This window comes from Canis lupus, chromosome 6, assembly GCF_011100685.1.
Source record: "Canis lupus familiaris isolate Mischka breed German Shepherd chromosome 6, alternate assembly UU_Cfam_GSD_1.0, whole genome shotgun sequence".
In the NCBI taxonomy this organism is placed as follows: domain Eukaryota; kingdom Metazoa; phylum Chordata; class Mammalia; order Carnivora; family Canidae; genus Canis; species Canis lupus.
Window position 1 is genome coordinate 39729057 of NC_049227.1, and position 18936 is coordinate 39747992.

General features: G+C 51.1%; 1 protein-coding gene across 4 annotated transcripts in view; it reads left to right on the forward strand.

Annotated features, from left to right (window-relative positions):
* The window catches only part of IFT140 (intraflagellar transport 140), an 80320-nt gene that overhangs the window by 26087 nt on the left and 35297 nt on the right, over positions 1 to 18936 (forward strand). For all 4 annotated transcript variants that reach the window (XM_038540823.1, XM_038540824.1, XM_038540822.1 and 1 more), the window contains 6 exons: positions 5910 to 6037; positions 8250 to 8367; positions 10614 to 10744; positions 12079 to 12247; positions 13769 to 13900; positions 17314 to 17501. In XM_038540823.1, coding sequence (XP_038396751.1) covers positions 5910 to 6037; positions 8250 to 8367; positions 10614 to 10744; positions 12079 to 12247; positions 13769 to 13900; positions 17314 to 17501 — 866 coding nt within the window. The remainder of the gene's footprint in view (positions 1 to 5909; positions 6038 to 8249; positions 8368 to 10613; positions 10745 to 12078; positions 12248 to 13768; positions 13901 to 17313; positions 17502 to 18936) is intronic.

Here is an 18936-nt window from a genome sequence, read left to right on the forward strand (position 1 = left end):
ATAAAACATATACATATTTTATACTATTCTGTCTGTTCTGTCTTCTGACAATAAAGCAAACCAGGGAAATGGAAATTAAATCACAGGGAAGAGAAAATACTTTTACAGTACTGTACTGTATTTATGAAAAAAAATCTGTATGTGAGTGTGTAAATGGACAGCATAGCTCAAACCCTCTGTTCAAGAGCCAACTGTAGTGTCCACTTGCGCAGCAGGTCTCTGCAACCGACCGACAGGGTGTTGCAGAAAGCATCCTGCTGGCCCCCCCAGCTCCATCTTCTGAATGAGGTTTCCCTTTATTAAATACTTTCACATTTCCCCTTTTATGATCAAGATCTTTCTTTGAAAGCATCACAGATTAAGTCACCCGTATTTAATTGTGGTGTCCCTCCGTGCCAGGAAGGGCCTTTTTATGTTGTCATGTCCTACGTCAGAGGCGGAGTGCATAAGCTGTTGCAAACCCCTTAGGGCCACATTTGAGTAACAGCAAAAATCAGGAGAGAGAAAAATCTCGGGTACTCCCGCCTAAGGGTTGTGTCTTTCCAATATTGTAAGCATTAGAGGGCAGCTCCTTATTGGGTACGTCCTTTTTTAAAAAGTTTGAAGAGGTAACAAAATACAAACCTTAGAATAATGATACGAAACAAGAAGTAACGTGATAATGCCAAATTGTATGATGGACCAGAACTAGGTGTGAAGGTAGCCAATGAAATATTTACTGGCACTTACACTGACATAGGGGAGAGAGGGTCTCCCGGTGAAAGCAAGCCTGGAGTTGCATATGCCTCCTAAAATCTCCAGTTAAAGCAACCATGAGAGCAGAATAGTGGAGACTGCAAAAGCAAACTGAAAGATTAACTGAGTGCATTTGGGAAGATCCAGTGCAGGTATTAAAAGGAAGCAATAGATGGTGAACTCTGCAAAACAGCAAAACTTCAAAGATGTTTTAAAACAGTATTGTTATCTCAAAAGAACTGTGTGGAACCAGATGTGTTCTCAGTAATACAGCTTATAAAGTTGTAAATTCAGACACCGATGAATTTGGATGGTAGTTCAGATGAAAGAAAGACTTTTGTAAATTCTGAACCTTCTAGCCCTTCAGAAAAAAAAAAAAAAAAACAAATGAAAGATGTCTGTCACAGAATAATAATGAGGCTGTTACTGAAAAGCCATAACAGGAAAGGGTTTGGGAAATGCAGACGAGAGTATCTCTCTCCATGACAGAGAGAGAAAAGGAGCAGCAGTGAGGAAAAGGCAGACAGGCCTGGGCTGGACATCTGGGGAAAGCGGTCTCGTCAGATGTCATCTGCTTCAATTCCAGGAAATCTGTAGCTTCAGGTCACCAGATGGCGTGCGGGCCCAATCAGGTTTTGCCGCTTTCTTTAGATGCATCCCCTGAATCCAAGAGTCTATTTCCTGTAATTTGGCAGCACAGAGGTTACTGACCAGTAGCTGAGAAGAACCTTTTCAGTAAGGACGAAGAGAATCTCTCTGGAGACTTCTTTTCTAACAGACAAAACCTCCAAGTTATGAGGTTGATCTAAAATCATGGTCTCCTAAAAAGATTGCTTTACTATGGCCCAGGGCACGATCCTGGAGACCCGGGATCAAGTCCCACGTCGGGCTCCTGTCATGGAGCCTGCTTCTCCCTCCTCCTGTGTCTCTGTCTCTCTCTCTCTCTCTCTCTCTCTCTCTCTCTCTCCATCATAAATAAATAAATAAATAAATAAATAAATAAATCTTTAAAAAAAAGATTGCTTTACTAAAAGTATGGTAATTTTTAATAGAAGCAGTCAGGCCTTTACAATGTTGAAGCACATCTCCCTTGATCAGCTGTGGGTCAGAGGAGGTAGGGGCCAAGTGCATTGGGACGTCCTGTGACTAACTCAAAGGGTAAGAATCTCTATGTCCCCAAGGGGGTGGATCTGAGATTTAGGACTAACAGCAGTGCTTTAGGACAAGATAGTCGGAGGGTTTCTACACATTTTACCAACTGAGTATTGCTAGTGCTGTTAGGAAATTCAACTGACTGATCACCAGTGGCATGTACGATGAGGTCCATAAAACCAGCCAGACAGGCCAGGCTTACTGAAGCACGTGGTTCCCCGCTCACTGTGTCGTTTGAGAGGGTGTTCCCAAGTAGGGTAGTGTCTTCTAACAGAATTTTAGCCACAAAGAAGCAATGGTCTGTCTGCAAGGGAAAACCTCAAGCCAGTGACAAAACATACAGACCATGACCAAAACCTATTTAGATCCATGAGATGGGGAAGTTTTATGAAACCCATTTGTATAAACAGATTTCTCTGGATTATATGTTTTTGACAGGCAGGACAAGTGAGGTGGGCCCTTTTTGTGGCCTCATTAACGTTTTCCCACCAATGCTGGTTCGTGAATGCTATCATTTTGTCAATAAACCAGTGGTTTAAACATGTTTGGTGGTAAGTAATGGGATTTTGGAATTCCTGGTAGGGCCAGATTGTTATTTGGTCCAAAGCAGAGTTCTCTCTCTTTTTTTTTTTTTTTTATCAAACTCACAATTGTTAGATTTCCACCATTGTCTTTTCTGGGACCAACTGTTGGGCATCTCTGGTCAATTTTTCCGAATTTGAAAGAACATTTCTTTGGAAAATGGCAGAGGTCTATCTATTGGTCTCCTTGACAGCAGCCTTTTTGGTGGAAATATCAGTGCTGTGGTTTCCTTTGGCCTCCAGAGAGTCAATTCTTGAATGTCCAGGAACCTTAATAATAGCCAGAGCTGTTGGGGAAAGCAAGGCAGCCAGGGGTGCCCGGGTGGCTCTGTTGGTTAAGGGTCCAACTCTTGGTTTCAGCTCAGGTCGTGATCTTCGGGTCCTTGGATGGAGCCCCACATTGGGCTCTGCACTCAGCAGAGAGTCTGGCTGAAATTCTCTCTTCCTCTCCTCTCCCCCTTTCTCTTTAAAAAAGCATGGCATCTAATAAGTTTTGGACATAGGAGCCATCTTACATTTTATCCCCATTGGAGCTAAGGAACCCTTGTTGCTTCCTTAATATCCCCAAATCATGGACTACCCCAAGTACTACCCCAGTAGTACCCAGGCCTACTGATAAATGTTTGCAGTTTACCCTTGGCTGAAGTATGAGCTCCAGTACAGGCATTTAGCAGCCTATTTGGCTCAAGTCGCCAGGAGAAGAGGCACTGCCTCAATGACCTCACAGGGAGTTGGGATAACAGATCCAGCATAGTATTTACCATTTTTCTCCTTTAAATATGAACCATCAATAAACCATGAAAATGAGCATTGGTTAGAAGAACATCCGGTAAATCGTCATGGGGAGTCAAAAGGTAACGTGGCAGCGTTCAGGGGTCACAAGGGCTTCCATCTGCATACGGATATAGTCCTCGTTCTGAGATTAGATGCCCAAAGCATCAAACCTGAGTTTAAGCAAACAAACAAACAAACAAACAAAAAACTGCAGTTTTTCTTCGGAGACTTTGTCTCTTTAAGGCAAAGAGTCTTAACAGGTGGGTGCTGCCTCCTGGGAAGAGGTTTGGGAAGCAGGAACAAAGCAAGTCAGTTATCTCTTGTAACAACCTAGAGTCTGCAGAAAGCTTTGTAGCATCCACATTGGCTTTTAAGTTTTGTGAAAAGAAGGACACCCCAGGGAACACAGGGGCGTTGCTGGTTATCTTTATCAACTGGAATACTAGAAATGCACTACATAGGTCCTCTGTGCTGAACATGTTGCTTGGAATGGATGTTGGTAGCGCGAGAGGGTTGGGAACTACAGGAGCTGAGGGATAATAGCGTCAGTTACTGCTCGCAGATCTTCGGCGGGCCTCCGTCCCCGAAAAAACCAGCCACTGGTTTTTCTCACGGGTGAAATGGGGATGTTACAGGGACTAGTGCAGGGGATCATGAGGCCCTGAGCCTTGTAATCTGTTATGGGCCAGATGCCTTAAAGAACATCTGTATTAAAAAAAAAAAAAAAAAGAACATCTGTATTTAGAGGGTATTGTTCTGGAGAGAGCTTTTGAGGGATCTGTTTGAATCTCGGTGGGAGGTGCACTGTGGATTCTCCCAGTATCAGTTGAGGACCTTGCTTATAAAGACAGTAGCTCATCCAATAGGGACAAATAACCAGTGTCCCCAGACTCAGCTATGGTGCCATCAGAGAAGAAGCTAATAAAGGATGCCAAAGGGTCATTTATTTCCTCTTATTGACTACTTTGATTACTATTGTCCAATTCTAGAATTATTTCCCCTTTTTGGGAGAAACTGTGGCATGATGCTTTTCTAAGAAATATTGACCCAAGAAATGAATAGGTCAAAGGAACTAAGGAGAAAAGGGTATGTGTCTCTCAAAGGGCCTAGACCAAAGGGAATGGGTTCAGGGACAGGAACCTGTTAGGGTCTTGTAGGGGCCCCCATTATTTGAACTTAGTACTCTGAGACAGGGGCTGCTTTACAGCAGTGAAGTTGAGCAAGTATGTGGCTCTTGTGTCAATAAGGCCATAGAGTCATTCCCAATTTGGAGACTAGTTTCTCTTAGTTAAGAGGGAGGATTGAGGGATCCCTGGGTGGCACAGCGGTTTGGCGCCTGCCTTTGGCCCAGGGCGCGATCCTGGAGACCCGGGATCGAATCCTACGTCTGGCTACCGGTGCATGGAGCCTGCTTCTCCCTCTGCCTATGTCTCTGCCTCTCTCTCTCTCTCTCTCTGTGTGACTATCATAAATAAATAAAAATTTTAAAAGAAAGAAAAAAAAAGACCACAAGGGAGAGGAAAAAGGGGCCTCAGAGCCATTTTGACTTATTTCAGTCGTGTATTTGCCTCAACTAATGGAGAAATGGCAAAGTTAGAATTGTGAAAACATTTGGAAGGCTCAAGGTATGCATCCCTATTCAGGTGGTTCGTTTGTTCTGAAGTTATTTTTGGTTTTTTGGAGTTGAGGCTTTGTGATTTGGGGAAGATGAAAAAACCCCCATAATGGCTTCTGAAGTCATGAGTTATTTTTGGTTAAATTCCCTCCATTTAGTTAGAAATACCTATTAGGAGGGGCCATAGTTTTTTATTTATTTTTAATTTTTTAAAAAAGATTTTATTTATTTATTCATGAGAGACAGAGGCAGAGGGAGAAGCAGGCTCCCTGCAGGGAGCCCGATCTGGGACTCGATCCTAGGACCCTGGGATTATGCCCCAAGTCCAAGGCAGATGCTCAACCATTGAGCCACCCAGGTACCCTAGGGCCATAGTTTTTAAACATAAATCCAAGGGGCTCCAAGCCCCGAATGACAGTGACAGCATCCTGGCTTGTTTCTTGGTTTTCTGTTATTTTGTCGTAGAAGATAACTTCGTGTCTGTGTAGGGGGAAGGCCTGGGGAGGTGGCCACCAGTGAGGTCTGCAGACATAGGCCCAGGCGTCTGGGAGCTGAGGCCGGAGCAGAGGGGGGACAAGGCCATGCTTGGGGGTGGTGAGCACTGGGACGGCAGGTGGTACAGAGGGCAGAGCCAGTTCTCGCGTGGTTGGGACAGGGTTCCTCAGATACCACAGGGTGCCCACAGTTCAGCTCAGTGGTGACACAGGCCACCCAGAGACTGCGTCAGCCCTGCCTGACACCCGACCCCAGTCCCCAGTTCTATGCTTCCAACCCTTGAGCGGAAACCAAAAGTCACCTCAGTCACAGAACCCAAAACACCTCCGTGGGCCTTGTCCTGGAAAGTCCCAAGGGTTTAAGCAGCTGCGACCCCCAGATGCTCCTGAGTCCCATGGAGCTTTAGAACCTGCAAGGTGCTGGGCGCACCCTGGGCCCTTGGTAAACGTTGAGTGCCTGCTTAGTGTACCCAGATGACCCGTGAGGAACATTCAATAACAAAAGTGAAAGGCTGCACAGGCTGCTTTCCTTAATCCTTGTTCTTTCCTTTTCCTCAGGGGACTGTGAAACAGCTCTTACTGTTCTCCGAGGCGGAGGGGAGCCCGTGCTTCCTTGACATCTGTGGAAATTTCCTGGTTGTGGGGACAGACCTGGCTCACTTTAAAAGCTTTGATCTTTCCCGAAGGTACAATTTTTGTCTAAATAAAAGTACAGGCCTACATTGGAGATCATGTGGGTTTGGCTTTAGAGCACTGGAGTAGAGCAAATATCACAATGAAGTGAGTCAGGTGAATTTTTTGGTTTCCCAGTACCTATAAAACTCGTATTTACACTTTACTGTAGTCTATTAAATATACAGTGACATTGTGTCCAAGCAAACAATGTCCATGCCTTGATTAAAAATTCCTTTTTTTTTTTTGTGCTAAACAAATCACAGGTCACCATGGCAAATACAACAATAACAAAAACATCTGAGATTATGCAAAAATTACCAAAGCATGACAGAGACACCAAGTGAGCAAATGCTGTTGGAAAAATGGTGCTTGACTTGCTCAACACAGGTTGCCACAAACCTTAAATTTGTTAAAAGACATAGTATCTAGAAAGTGCACTAAAGTGAGGTATGCCTGTGCACGTATTAAAAATTGCCTGAGACAATATGGTAGGTTGAAAAAGGATAGGAGCCAGAAAACTGTTGCTGTTTCCATTTTTACGATAACAGACCACTGAATTTCTTTTTGTAATGCCTTATGTTTTGGCATAAATCCTTTTTTAAAAAATATTTATTTATTTATTGGAGGGACAGTGAGAGAGCGAGTCAGGGGAGGGACAGAGGGGGAGAGAGAATCCCAAGCAGACTCTATGCTGATCAAGGAGCCCGACATGGGGCTCGATCCCAGGACCCTGAGATCATGATGTGAGACGACACTTAACTGGCTGAGCCATCCAGGTGCCCCTTGGCACAAATTCTTAATCTTTGCATACTGGGGGAGGAAGCAAACAGGAGGAGGGTTGAGCAAGTAGAGCACAGGGCAGTTTTTAGGTGGTAAAATTTTGTGTATAGTAGATAGAAGGCACAGTTGTTGTCAGAGCCCATGGAACTTCATAGCACGTGAGCCTAAAACATATGCAAATTCAAATTTAGGGGATCTCAGGATGGAATACAGAATATGAGAATAGTCTTAAGTGTGCTAGAAATGTGTGGAACGGTGTCCCTGGAAAGGCGGTGCTGACTGACCTCAGCCCTTTGGGGAAGGTGGCGATCTTGACAGCGGAGGCAGAGGGGACGCATACAACACTGCCCTGCAGTGCACAGAGCTGCCCCACACGGGTCACAGGGTGACCGTCCCACATCGGTGCCCAGCTGCACAGAAGGAAGGACTGAGAAGCCGATGCAGGTTTGGGGAGCTGGGACTTCACCATTGGGAGCAGGTGACATAAGCAGAGGGAGAAGGTGAGGAGGAGCCTCATGGTGATGGGTGAGTGGAAGCCACCCTGGGTACACATAGAGGCATCTGCACGTACACGTACCTACAGCAGTCGGTCTGTGCACCATGTCCTTGCCGTGGGTGGCAGCCAAGAGCCAGCAAGCACGCCTGGTGCCCAGATGCGGGTTTCCACAGCATTCTCTGTCAGAAGGACCAGGCTCCCAGGAGAAGTCCTAGCACTGAGGCAGGAAATGTGCACATGAGCCTGGAGTCTGAGAAACCGTCCCAGCCCAGAGGAGCCAAAGGAGACAGGACCGTGAAGTGTCACATGGGGACTGAAGGGCCTCCTGGGACAGAGGATGTTAGGGAAACACAGAGGAAATGGGAATTAAGAGAAAACAATCGTGGCGAGCCACTGCTGTGCCCCCAGTACCGTCCATAGCAGCGATAAGCTAGAACCTGCTGGACGGGGGCTGCTTAAGTGCATTTTGGTTTCTGCGAAGCTCTAGCAAGTATGACAGCAGCACAGTCTGGCAGGATGAATGGCCAAAACCTGCCACACAGAGAGGATCTGGGAGCAGAGCCGCTGCTTTTTGTGTCAGAAGGGTAGGGGGAGGGATATGCTTTCATATTTGTTCATTAAACCTAGAAACTTTAAAAACTCACCCAAATGTTGAATCATTGTTTACACCCTGAAAGTAATACGATGTTATTGTCAATTATATCTCAATTTTAAACTTTTAAAAGTAAGATCTTAGCCTGAGTTCTGAGCTGGCCCCTCTCCCCGGGTGCACAGACCCCCAGACTGAGAGCCACTGGGCCTTCCCGGAGCCCCGAGTTCTGTGAATGAAGGTTTCTCATCACTGAGACGGCCGGTGCTGGCACTGTGAGCTGCCCGCATAGGTGGGGGTGGGATAGCCCATGGATAGGCCTGGGCTTTGCCCTGAGCCTCTCATGTCCCCCCTGCAGAGAGGCGAAAGTGCACTGCAGCGACAAGAACCTGGCCGCACTGATCCCGGGCGCAGCGGGCGTGGCCTCACTGAGGTGTAACGCCAGCGGCAGCAGGATCAGCATCCTCCTCAGCAAGGTGGGTGCAGGCGGGCGGCTGCGCGCTCAGGACGCCGTCCTCCTTGGCCTCTGCCTCTCCTTTCGCCCCCAGGCCCAAGCCCCCACACATGCTCAGCTCCTAATTCCTCTGAAACCGCAGTTCCTCTACGCACGACCCTGGACCACTTCTCCTTTCTGTCCCTTTTCATCAGCCTGCTGTGTTTCCCTTGGCACGAGGGGGTAGCAAGGACCTCTGAGCTCTGGCTTACAGAAGTAGAGGATGTGGTGACAGCTGCAGGGGGGCTGTCTGCCTCTGCCCACCAGTGCTTGCCCGGGAACCCATTCTTTCACAGCCTTGTCACTGGTTACCTACCATGAACCAGGCACCCCTCTGGGTGGACGCAGGCCTACGATTAAACAGGAGAGCTTGGCACCTTCCTGTGGGTGAACAGACACCCGTCTAAGAATGAGTCAAACTGTGGCGGGTTGTGCTGGGCGACCCACTGGTCAGGAGGCTCCTCCAGGAGCTGTGAACCCTCCAGACAAGCCTGCGGCAGCGGGGCAGAAACAGAAGCACCCAGGGTGTGAGCAGATGGCAGAGCTGGGCCTGGACAGGGGTCTCCCGTCCCTGGCAGCGGGGAAGGCCGAGGCTGGCACAGTCAGCGGTCCAACACACAGGCACCAGCCTTGGCAGAGGGGCAAGGCAGGAGCATAATGGAACATCTTCCTGCAGGGTGCTTCTCCGTGGTGGGGGGGTGCAGAAGTCGGCTTGGTGCCCATCACAGCCGCCCTGAGGGTTGGGGATGGGCTGGCATGGGCCAGGACGGGCAGGGGCTGGTCCTACGCCTCGCAGCAGTGTGGATGTGGAAAGGGAAACCCAGGAAGGAGCCTTTATGGAGATGATGGGGCGTCCTGTTTCGATGTTGAGTTTGAGGCATCCGAGGGCAGCCGGTGGGCCAATAAAGACGAGCCTGAGCCTCCGAAGGGGAGTCTGGCTGGGTATGGAGATCCTCAGGAGGAACAGATCCGCCTGTCAGTCTGAGCACCGAGGAGGGATGTGGGCGGTGGGAGGACATGGGGAGGACGCTCAAGCATGCATGCTGGGCAGCCCTGGGTCACTGACCGGGTCTGCCGGAGGGTCACTCGTGGGAGAAGCGGGGTGTGCAGTAGGAGAGGGCATGCAGGGACCTGGCACTGTCTCTGGGGTGCTGGCAGTGAATGCGCAGTGGGGGCGGGGACCGCACGGTGACTGCTGGCTCCAGAGGCCCAATCCTCCAGAGCAGTGATACTGAGGGACCTCCCCGTTTTGCCCATGGCAAAAGAACAAAACGATGTTGGGGATCCCTGGGTGGCGCAGCAGTTTGGCGCCTGCCTTTGGCCCAGGGCGCGATCCTGGAGACCCGGTATCGAATCCCACATCGGGCTCCCGGCGCATGGAGCCTGCTTCTCCCTCTGCCTGTGTCTCTGCCTCTCTCTCTCTCTGTAACTATCATAAATAAATTAAAAAAAAAAAAAAAAGAACAAAACGATGCAAAGGAATGGTTCAGGTAGCACAGGGGAGCTTGCGGTGAAATCAGCTGCACCCCCAGCCCTACCCATCGGTGGGGAGTGTGCTTGGAAAGAGGGGTCTGCTGCAGGCCACCCGCCAGCCCGCTCTAATGGGCAGGAGGCTGCGCCTTTGGTGTTGCTGAGGTGTCCCCAGTCTGTCGTGCGTCTTTCGTTCTGCAAAGGGTGTTCACAGTGACTAGAAGGGTGTTCGCAGGTACCCAAACCTACGATGCTTTGGTGATTCTGCTGCTGCTATTAAGCTTATAGTATGTTTTTCTGCCTAAAATTTGGACATTTGTTTCTTTGCCTTTCTCATGCTCAGGCTCACTTAGCATTCTACTCTCTCCCAGAGTAAAGCCTCGAACGGTCTATCCAAGTTCTTGGCCTTTGTTGCCCTGGCAGCGAAGCTGGCTCCCTTTCTCTCACTTCAGTCACCTGCATGAGAACTGGTCTGTTGGGATCCGGACTGCCCCATGTCCCCCGTGGTCAGTCCGCCTCACCGAGATCACGTCACTCAGGCCAGCACTGACCACGGCTGGACAGCGGGAGTCAGGCCTTCACGATGTGTTGGAATTTATAAAGTAGTGATTGAACGGTGGTCTCAGCAGGATGAAGGTAAGTTGATGTCCACGTTAGGAATGCCAGGTGGCCGGCAGGTGGAGGACACCAGACGCTTGTTCTCAGACCCATGGCATGTCAGCCAGGCAGCTCTGTGAGCTCCATTTTCTCTGCCCCCAGGTAGACAACAGCCCTGACTCCAAAATCTGCTTCTATGACGTGGAAATGGACACCATGACCATCCTTGACTTCAAGACGGGGCAGATCAATCGCAGGGAGGAGTTGTCCTTTAATGGGCAAGAGACCAAGAAGTAAGACTGTGGTTGGGAGGATTTCATTGAAAGAATACGGACACTGATGCTCAGTTAGTGGCCAGCTTCTGGGCAGGCTGCTGAGTTACGCTTCACATGTCCAGGACCTCAGCAGCTACCAGTGCTCAACGCAGGCAGGAAAGCCAACACCCCTGGGCAGTTGGGGTGGTCCTGAAATTACCCAGGAGAACCCAGCTTCTGGAAGGGCAGTGGCAGCCGTGGCCACACGATAGCCCGAATCTCAGGGTGGGAGTGGCAGTAGCTGAGCTCTGTCAGCACCTGGGAAGGGAGAGCATCCGTCTGGGGAGACACTGTATTTCTAGAGAATAACTGTCGCTCTTCGGGGAGTCCGTGTTTGCACTTCCTTCTACTGCCCAGTGAATGCTCATGGACTGGAAGTGCTCACCCTGCTCCACTGAAGGTTCACATTTGATTCTGGGGGAAGTGACACCCGAGGACCAAGTGTGCCGCTCAGGACATGGGGTGGACGCTGCAGCAGAGCCCATGGCTGGCCTTGCTGGCCTCTGCTCCTTTTGCTCTGTTATAGCTCCCACCTCCCCACCCAGCTCTCATCCTTTTCCAGAACCTTCTTTCCCCCGGTAACTTAAACTGGTCGCTGGGTAGCCCCACCTGAACACACCCATCCTCACTTCTTCCCAGCCTTACTCTGCTTCTCTGACTCCAAATGTCCCCTGGAATTTCTTGCTGTCACCTGAGCCCCATTCCCCAGAGACTGTTCCTGTCCACTCTAGTCTCTTGTCCTGGTCGCCTGGTCTCAAACCTCACAGCTAACCTTTCCCTTAGTCCTCCCGTCTGTGACTCATCCTGTCTTCCTTGTTTGAATTGTGTCTCAAACTCACACTTTTCCCTCCGCCCTCCACTTCTGAGCCACATGCAGCTCAGCCTGTCACTTCTCCGGTGGTGGTGGGACAGCACGCAGCCACCCCTCCGATGCCTGTCCTCTTCTGAGGCCCGGTCCTTCCTCTGCCTCTGGACCCAGCTTGTCTGTTGGCCCCATATCACACACGTCATCCCGGTGGGATACAAGGTCCTCTCGGTGGTCCCGGCAAGTGCCCTCCGTGGAGTCTCCAGAGCCAAAGCCTCACGCGCTCTCCGACAAGACTGCACTGGGCCTCTAATTTTACCAACTTGCTTCAGTCTGAGAGTTTCCTGAGGCAGGCTGGTGCCGCGTGCTGCAGGGAGGGGCTCCAGAGCCAGCAGCCCGAACGATGCACACCGGCCTGCTGATGCTGACCCAGGCCCCTGGCACACATTTGCAGAGGCAGCAAACGCAGATGCACCTGTCAGTTCTCAGGACGAGCCTTCTCTTTCAGGAGCCACACCTTTGTGGATGAGAGGCTGATGGATCTCATTCCCGTGAACCACTTATGGGACCAGAACGAGCCCAGGCTGTTTGTGTGCGAGGCCGTGCGGGAGGCGCCAGGAGCCCAGCTGCAGTTCGGGGACAAGAAGCCGCCCACTGAGGACAGCCCAGTCCCCACGGTACCGTGGCCGCGCCGCATTTATATCTAGTCACGGGGGCTTGGTGCATTCGCTATCCTGCTGATGTGTATGGGCAAGTTAGAGGGAAGTTGGTGCCCATGGAGGAGAGTGCTGCCTCGAGGACACATGGCCTGCATCTCCCCTCTGGATTGGCACAACCCTCTCTGTCTGGTCTCCCTCAGACTGGCCTATTTTGGCTTTCCTGTTATGTACAGTATTGCATATTTCTCTCCAGGCCAGAGCCCGCTACCAAAACAGTTAACGGAGCTAAGCCATGGTGAGGGTGTGTCCTGGGACTGAGTCAGCCGACTCTTCTTCTTCCCTCCACTGAGGCTGAGTCCCACTGCATCGGCCTCCTTGTCCCCATCCCTGTGCTCCACCCTGACCAGACTCCCCGGCTCTGCAGGGCATGCCTACCGCTGTGGGGCCCAGGACTCCCAATATTCTCCAAACATGTGCTCGAAACGTCTGGTGCTCCCTGGGAAAGCCCAGTGGCTGGCTGTGCCTCCATGTGATGACCTTGCTCCAGGAGCGAGCTAGAGTAGGTTCCCAGCAAGGCAGCAAGGCAGCCAGCCCACTAACAATAGCTAGACTTGTCTCCCTGCCAGCGTGGTGAGAATGGGAGCCCCAAGATTATCGGCAGTCAGTGTCCATGTCCTGAGACTCTCAGAAGCAGATCCACTCCTTGCTTCTGACAGAGTGGTAAAACGCACAGAGGTGACATCTCTGTGACTGGAATCGGGGAAGCAGACGTGTGCAGAGTTTTCTCAGGGTAGAGGGTGGCGACCCCCGGCAAGCGATGTGGGCACTTCGCGGCACTCTGATCAGATGCCTCTTCTGGGCTCTTGTGAGGATGATGGGCAGTTGCAAGAATTCACACAGCAGGGAAAGGCTCTGGCGTCCTTGACCACCTGCTCGTTCCCTTCAGAAGGCGCTATGGATGGTGCTGTAGCTCCAAATGGCACGCAGCAGGCCCCAGCAGGGCACCCGGCCTCTCGGCTCTGTAACCCCTCTCCCTTGAAAGCAGGGGAGAGAATCTCTCTGCTATTGTTGATTTTTTTTTTTTTAAGATTTATTTCTTTTTAGAAAGAGTGCGAGCAGGAGAAGGGAAGACTCTTAGCAGACTCCCTGCTGGGTGTGGAGCCCCGAGGCGGGAGGGCTCAGTCACACAACCCGGAGATCATGCCCTGAGCCAAAATCAACAGTCGGACGCTCAACTGACTGAATCTCCCAAGAGCGCCTTTGCTATTGTCGATTTTTAAGTCAGAGTCAAGGACCTGAACAGGAAAACTTTGAACTGGGATGGGAACAATTTAGTTTTTGCTGCAAGAAACTCCATCAATGAGAAGGGTCTAGCAGCTCTCAGATGCATGAGGCACATCCTTCCAGAAGGGGGAAGTTCATGTGCTCATCCTTTTTTCTCTATTGTATGTAAACATGCTGGCATGGAAACAGGAATTAGATGCAAACTAGAAAATTTATCGCCAAACTAGAAACAACAGTGTTTCCCTTCTCTCGCAGGCGGACGTGCTGATTCTGTCCTTCTTCATTACGGAAGAGCATGGCTTCTTGCTTCAGGACAGCTTCCCACGGCCTCCCGCCTACCAGAATCTTCTGGGGATCGAAGCGCCTCATTATTACTTCACAAGAAAGGTGAGACCCCCGCGAGTGCAGGGCTGTGTTCTCGGGTCCTCTCCCCTCTGGCCAGGGGTCAGCAGGGGTCTCCTGGGGCTTCCAGGGCGCCACTGCTCCCCTCCCGTTCAGCGAGGCAAACCATCTGCTCTCATTTGTTTCCTGAAACTCCAGCAGTTATGAGGTTTCCAGGTCAGGAAACTCTCAAGACTTGGCTCTGCCGTGCAGACAGAGAAGTGCTGATGTGGCACATCCCGGGACGAGTGACGATGCAAAGGTGGCCACTGGGGATGGGCTGGCATGTGGCCTCTCAGGAGCATATTGCACACACACGTGTGTGTTTAGTTGCGGCAGATGGGGTTCTCAGCACACACGTGCACACTCCCGGCTAGGTTGTGCCTCAGGTCTGTGCCTGCGTGGGCTTGGCCTCCGCATCACCACGGACCCTTGGTGTGTGAGCATCCTGGCACCAGGCTGTGTGGTGCTGTGGCTCTGTCCTCCTGCCCCTGCCGTCATGCTGCCCCTGCCATCAGGCTGCCATGTGTCTGGACCTCATTCTTACTTAGTGCTCCTTAGGTGCTTTCATTTCTCCTTGGCTTGAGAACTCAGAAGGGTATGAAAGAGCATATAAGGTCCTTTCTGTGGAGTTTCCCCTTGACTTTCCCTTCACAGACTGGTTTCTCCAGATGCCGACGGGCCTTCTCTTTCCCTTCTCCTTCTGGCCACCTATGTGCATCCACCATCCTCCTGGTTCAAGAGGGGTTGTGCATGGGGCACAGCTGTCAGCACCATGCCCCAATGACCATCTGTCCCTCGACTTTGCCATCTTCCCAAGGTCTGTTTTTATGTGTTCTGAGCTGCAGTTGCCTGCACACGGGCCCTTTCTGCTCACGAGCCTCGGGTACCAAGCTTGGTGGGGAGCCTGATGTTGCAGCGGCCCCTGTGCAGAAGCAGCAAGCCCACATCCCTCAGCAGCGCCCTCATCCTGGCTCAGACTGTGGCAGGAGCAGCTGTCACCTGATGTTTGTGATGCCAGAAGTAGTTTATTTCCCTGGGTCAGCAATATAGGAAGTCTTATTAATTCTACCTCTGATGTGCTTGTAACAAGTAGCCAGGAAGCGTTGTGTGTCTTTAAAACCTGCCTTCTTCAGATTACTGACCTGTAGTCAGGGCCCTCAGAACCATGTCCAGAGGTTCCCCACCTGCACACTCAGGGGTCTGGACACAAGTCTGACCACCTAGGGTCCCCAAGTGAGGGCCCTTCTCTCAGAGATGAGGCTCCAAATCGAGGGCAGCGGCGAGTGCACGTGGCAGGTGACCCACAGACTCTCCTGTTTGTGAGAATCCCCAAGTGTGGCCACAGTGGGCCAGGTTCTGATCAGATCCCCAGCATGGCTGACCTGATGGAAGCAGGCCTCTGCCTTGCAAGCTCTGCAGCATTCAGCCTCCCTCTGACATGACCCTGCTAATGTTTATCCATGAGCCCTGTATTCAAGCCACCTAGACTGTGGGCTGCCCCATGTCCTTATGCTCCACCCTGCCTGCAAGAGTCTTGCCATCCATACCTGGGTCTGACAGATCCTACTAGTGTTTTAAGGCCCAGGTCTAGTGCATCCTAAAGTTGGGGACTGCAGGTGAACGTCAGACGGAGGCATGAGATGGGGGCTGCTGGGAACTGAGAGTGAGACGGGACACACAGCAGCAGCAAGGGGGAGATTGGGGTTCCTGGGCCTGATTCCACCGTGGCGAGGGGTTCCCCTGCCACACCATGTAAGACTCCGCTATCACTTAGATATCAGCTGAGTTCCTGACAATTCTACTCAGTTCTTTTTTTCTTCCCCTTGAAGTACAGCTCAGTTGACATATGATACTGTATTAGCCTCAGGTGCACAACATAGTGACTTAACACTTGTATCTACAGCTCTGTGCTCAACATGATCAACTCAGTCCTGACACTGTCCACCCGGAGACAGCATCAGCCCCACAGATGAGGGGCTCGGCCCTACCCAGCTGCCCCCACCGCCACCCCAGATGCCAGTCCCCAGTCCTGTGCTTCTGACCACAGGCTACAGTGGAGGGCCCCCTCCTCTGGGGGCTAGAGCCCCTTCCAGTTGGGCTAGAGCAGCTCAGGCTCACATTATCGGTTTATCGGAGGGTAGAATAGAGGAGACGAATCTACAGCTGGATGAAGAGATAGACAGGGCGAGGCCTGGGATGGGCACAGAGCTCCCAGGGGTCTCCGGGCGCCACTCCCCCCACACCTCCAGGTGGTCAGCTACCTGGAAGCTCTCTGAACCCTGTCCTTTTGGGTCTTTTTGGAGGCTTCACTGCGTAGTCCTGATGGACTAAGTCATTGGTCATTGGCAATGGATTCAACCTGGGGTGGGGTGGGGGGGCTGTCCCCTCCCTGGAGGTCGGGGTGAGCCTGAAACTTGAGCCCTCTGATGAGAGGTTGGTCATCCTGGCAGCCCACCCTGCCTTGGGTGGAGCCCCAAAGTCATTTTCAGTCACAGAACAGAAGGCACCTCTGTGGCCCTTCTCCTGGCTGTGAGCCATGAACCAGTGGTAAAGACTGAGTGCATGTGAGAAATATCTATTTGGTTATCTGGAAGACCAAACATATGCTTATAAGCCAATATCCCACCAGACCAGTGACGTGCTGGGGAAGCTGGGTCCAAGGAGTGACCATGACCCCCCCTTTACAGCAGGAAGCAGAACCTGCATAGGGAAAGGCAGGTGCTGCAGGAGACAGGGTGGTATGTGGGGACTCCAGTCCAGAGGAGACCAGCACCCAGCAGGGGGAAGGGACCAGAAGTTGAGGAGGATGGGTGCACGGGTCCTCCCAGTAGGCTGGATTCAGGCTGCTGGATAGAAAACAGCATCGAGGCTGGCTGGCCAGCACAGGAGTATGTTTTCCTGGGCTAGAAGCTCTCTTCTTCTTCATATGCCTGTTTGGGGAGCAGGGCACTAGGTTGATTCTTTGAAAAACATCAGGGAGGGCACACTACTAATACAGGTTATTGGTTTGGAAAATTCTACCTGAAATCATATTGGGTCACTTAACTGCAAGACTCTGAGGCTGTGTGAGAGTGTCCAAGTGGGTCGTGAAACTTCTCTCCAGGCTTCAGAACAGCCCTGGGAAGGGGGCGTCTGCAGAGTCATTTCATGCCTGTTGAGAAGGTAGCCTGAGTGAGCTAGAGGCTGAACACGGGTCCCTACCCATGGACAGCCTGCGCTCTCCTGCAGCCTGAGCCTGGAGCCTGGGCTCTGATGACCTCGAATGCCCACACACTCGTGCAGCATTTGGCAGGGTCAGTTCATCCATGCCTGCCTGCAGACAGACCCAAGGCTGACATAGCTCCCGAGGCAGCAGCTTAGCGTAGGCATTCTCCTTCTGTGAGCTGACAACTAATGGTGTGGCCTTTGTCATTCAGCCAGGAGAAGCAGACAGAGAAGACCAGGTGGACTCAGGGTGCCCGTGCGTGGGCAGGAGGCCACTGCGAGACTTCATCGGGCTGGAGGGCTGCGATAAGCCCACTCGGGATGCCATGCTTCAGTTCAGTTTCTTCGTCGCTGTCGGAGACATGGATGAAGCTTTCAAATCTATCAAACTCATCAAAAGGTGAGGACTCTGCTCACTGGGATGGCTTGAGAGAGTCTTTGTGTCTCTCTCCCCTCCAAACGAGGTTCTGAGAATCAGTAAGTCTTGTGTGAGTCTGTCATGGTATATTTCATGGTTTGTCACCCACGGAAACACTGCGACACATGGGGACGCCACGGCAGCTTTGGCATGTTATGATGCAGAGCAGGTGTGTTACGGCAGCGCGGCGGGGCGGACGGAGCACGTGATCCTGGTTCTCCTCTCGGGGATCCGAGTCTTTTGGGCTGCTGTTTTTTTGTTTCATTTATTGTAAAGTGTTCTGGATTCTTCCTAGTGGAAAGTTCTGTGGTTGCTAAATATTTGTAATACCTGTTCCTCTGGGAATAGTTGCTACTAAACAGGAAGGTTTGAATACCAAACACTCAAAACAGTACAGTGAAAATGCAATTAAAATTGCTCTAAGTGGGACACCTGGGCGCCTCAGTGGTTGGGCATCTGCCTTCGGCCCAGGGCATGATCCCTGGGTCCCAGGATCGAGTCCCACGTCGGGCTCCCTGCGGGGAGCCTGCTTCTCCCTCTGCCTGTGTCTCTGCCTCTCTCTCTGTGTCTCTCATGAATAAATAAACAAAATCTTTTAAAAAAATTTCTCTAAGAGAAAAATTTTTTCTAAAAGGAATTTTTAAAAAGACTTCTTTTAAAGTTTTGTTTATCTGAGAGCAAATGAGCAGGGGAGGGGCAGAGGGAAAGGGAGAAGCAGGCTCCCCACTGAGCAAGGAGCCCAATGTGGGGCTCTATCCCAGGACCCCAGGATCATGACCTGAGCTGAAGGCAGATGCTCAAATGACTGAGCCACCCAGGTGTCCCTATTTATTTATTTGAGAGAGAGAGAGAAAGCATGTGTGTGCATAAGCAGGGGGAGGAAGAGGCGAAGCGGACTCCCCGCTGACTGCGGAGCCTGACTGGGTCTGACCCCCACACCTTGAGATCATGACCTGAGCCGAAACTGACTCTGCCACCCAGGCACCCTTTTTCTGAAAGAAGTTCTTACCCACAGGCTGTCTACAAGCAGTCTCCCCTCCATTCCTGAGAGAATTCAGCAATTCCTCTCAAGAGCATTTGACAGATTTTAATCTCCAAAGGATAGAAAAATTATTGCAGAATAAAACTAAAATGAGAAGAAAGAGATGAGAAACTCAGTCACCTGAAACAGGCATCCCTCCTGCCCCACCAGGAGGTGGCCCCTCCTTGGCAGTGATGGTTTCTGTAACATTGAAGCACCTTTCAGAATAGTACGGCAGCCCTAGTCCTTCGTCTTTTTTCTAAAACAGTGAGGCCAGACCTTGTGTGTGGGAAGAGCCTTTTGCACACTGGTGGTGGATGTGGACAAGAGGACTCTTAGTTTGGGAGGTGTCTGGATGCACAGCCCAGCCTTCCTCTGGTCGCTTTTCATGTGATA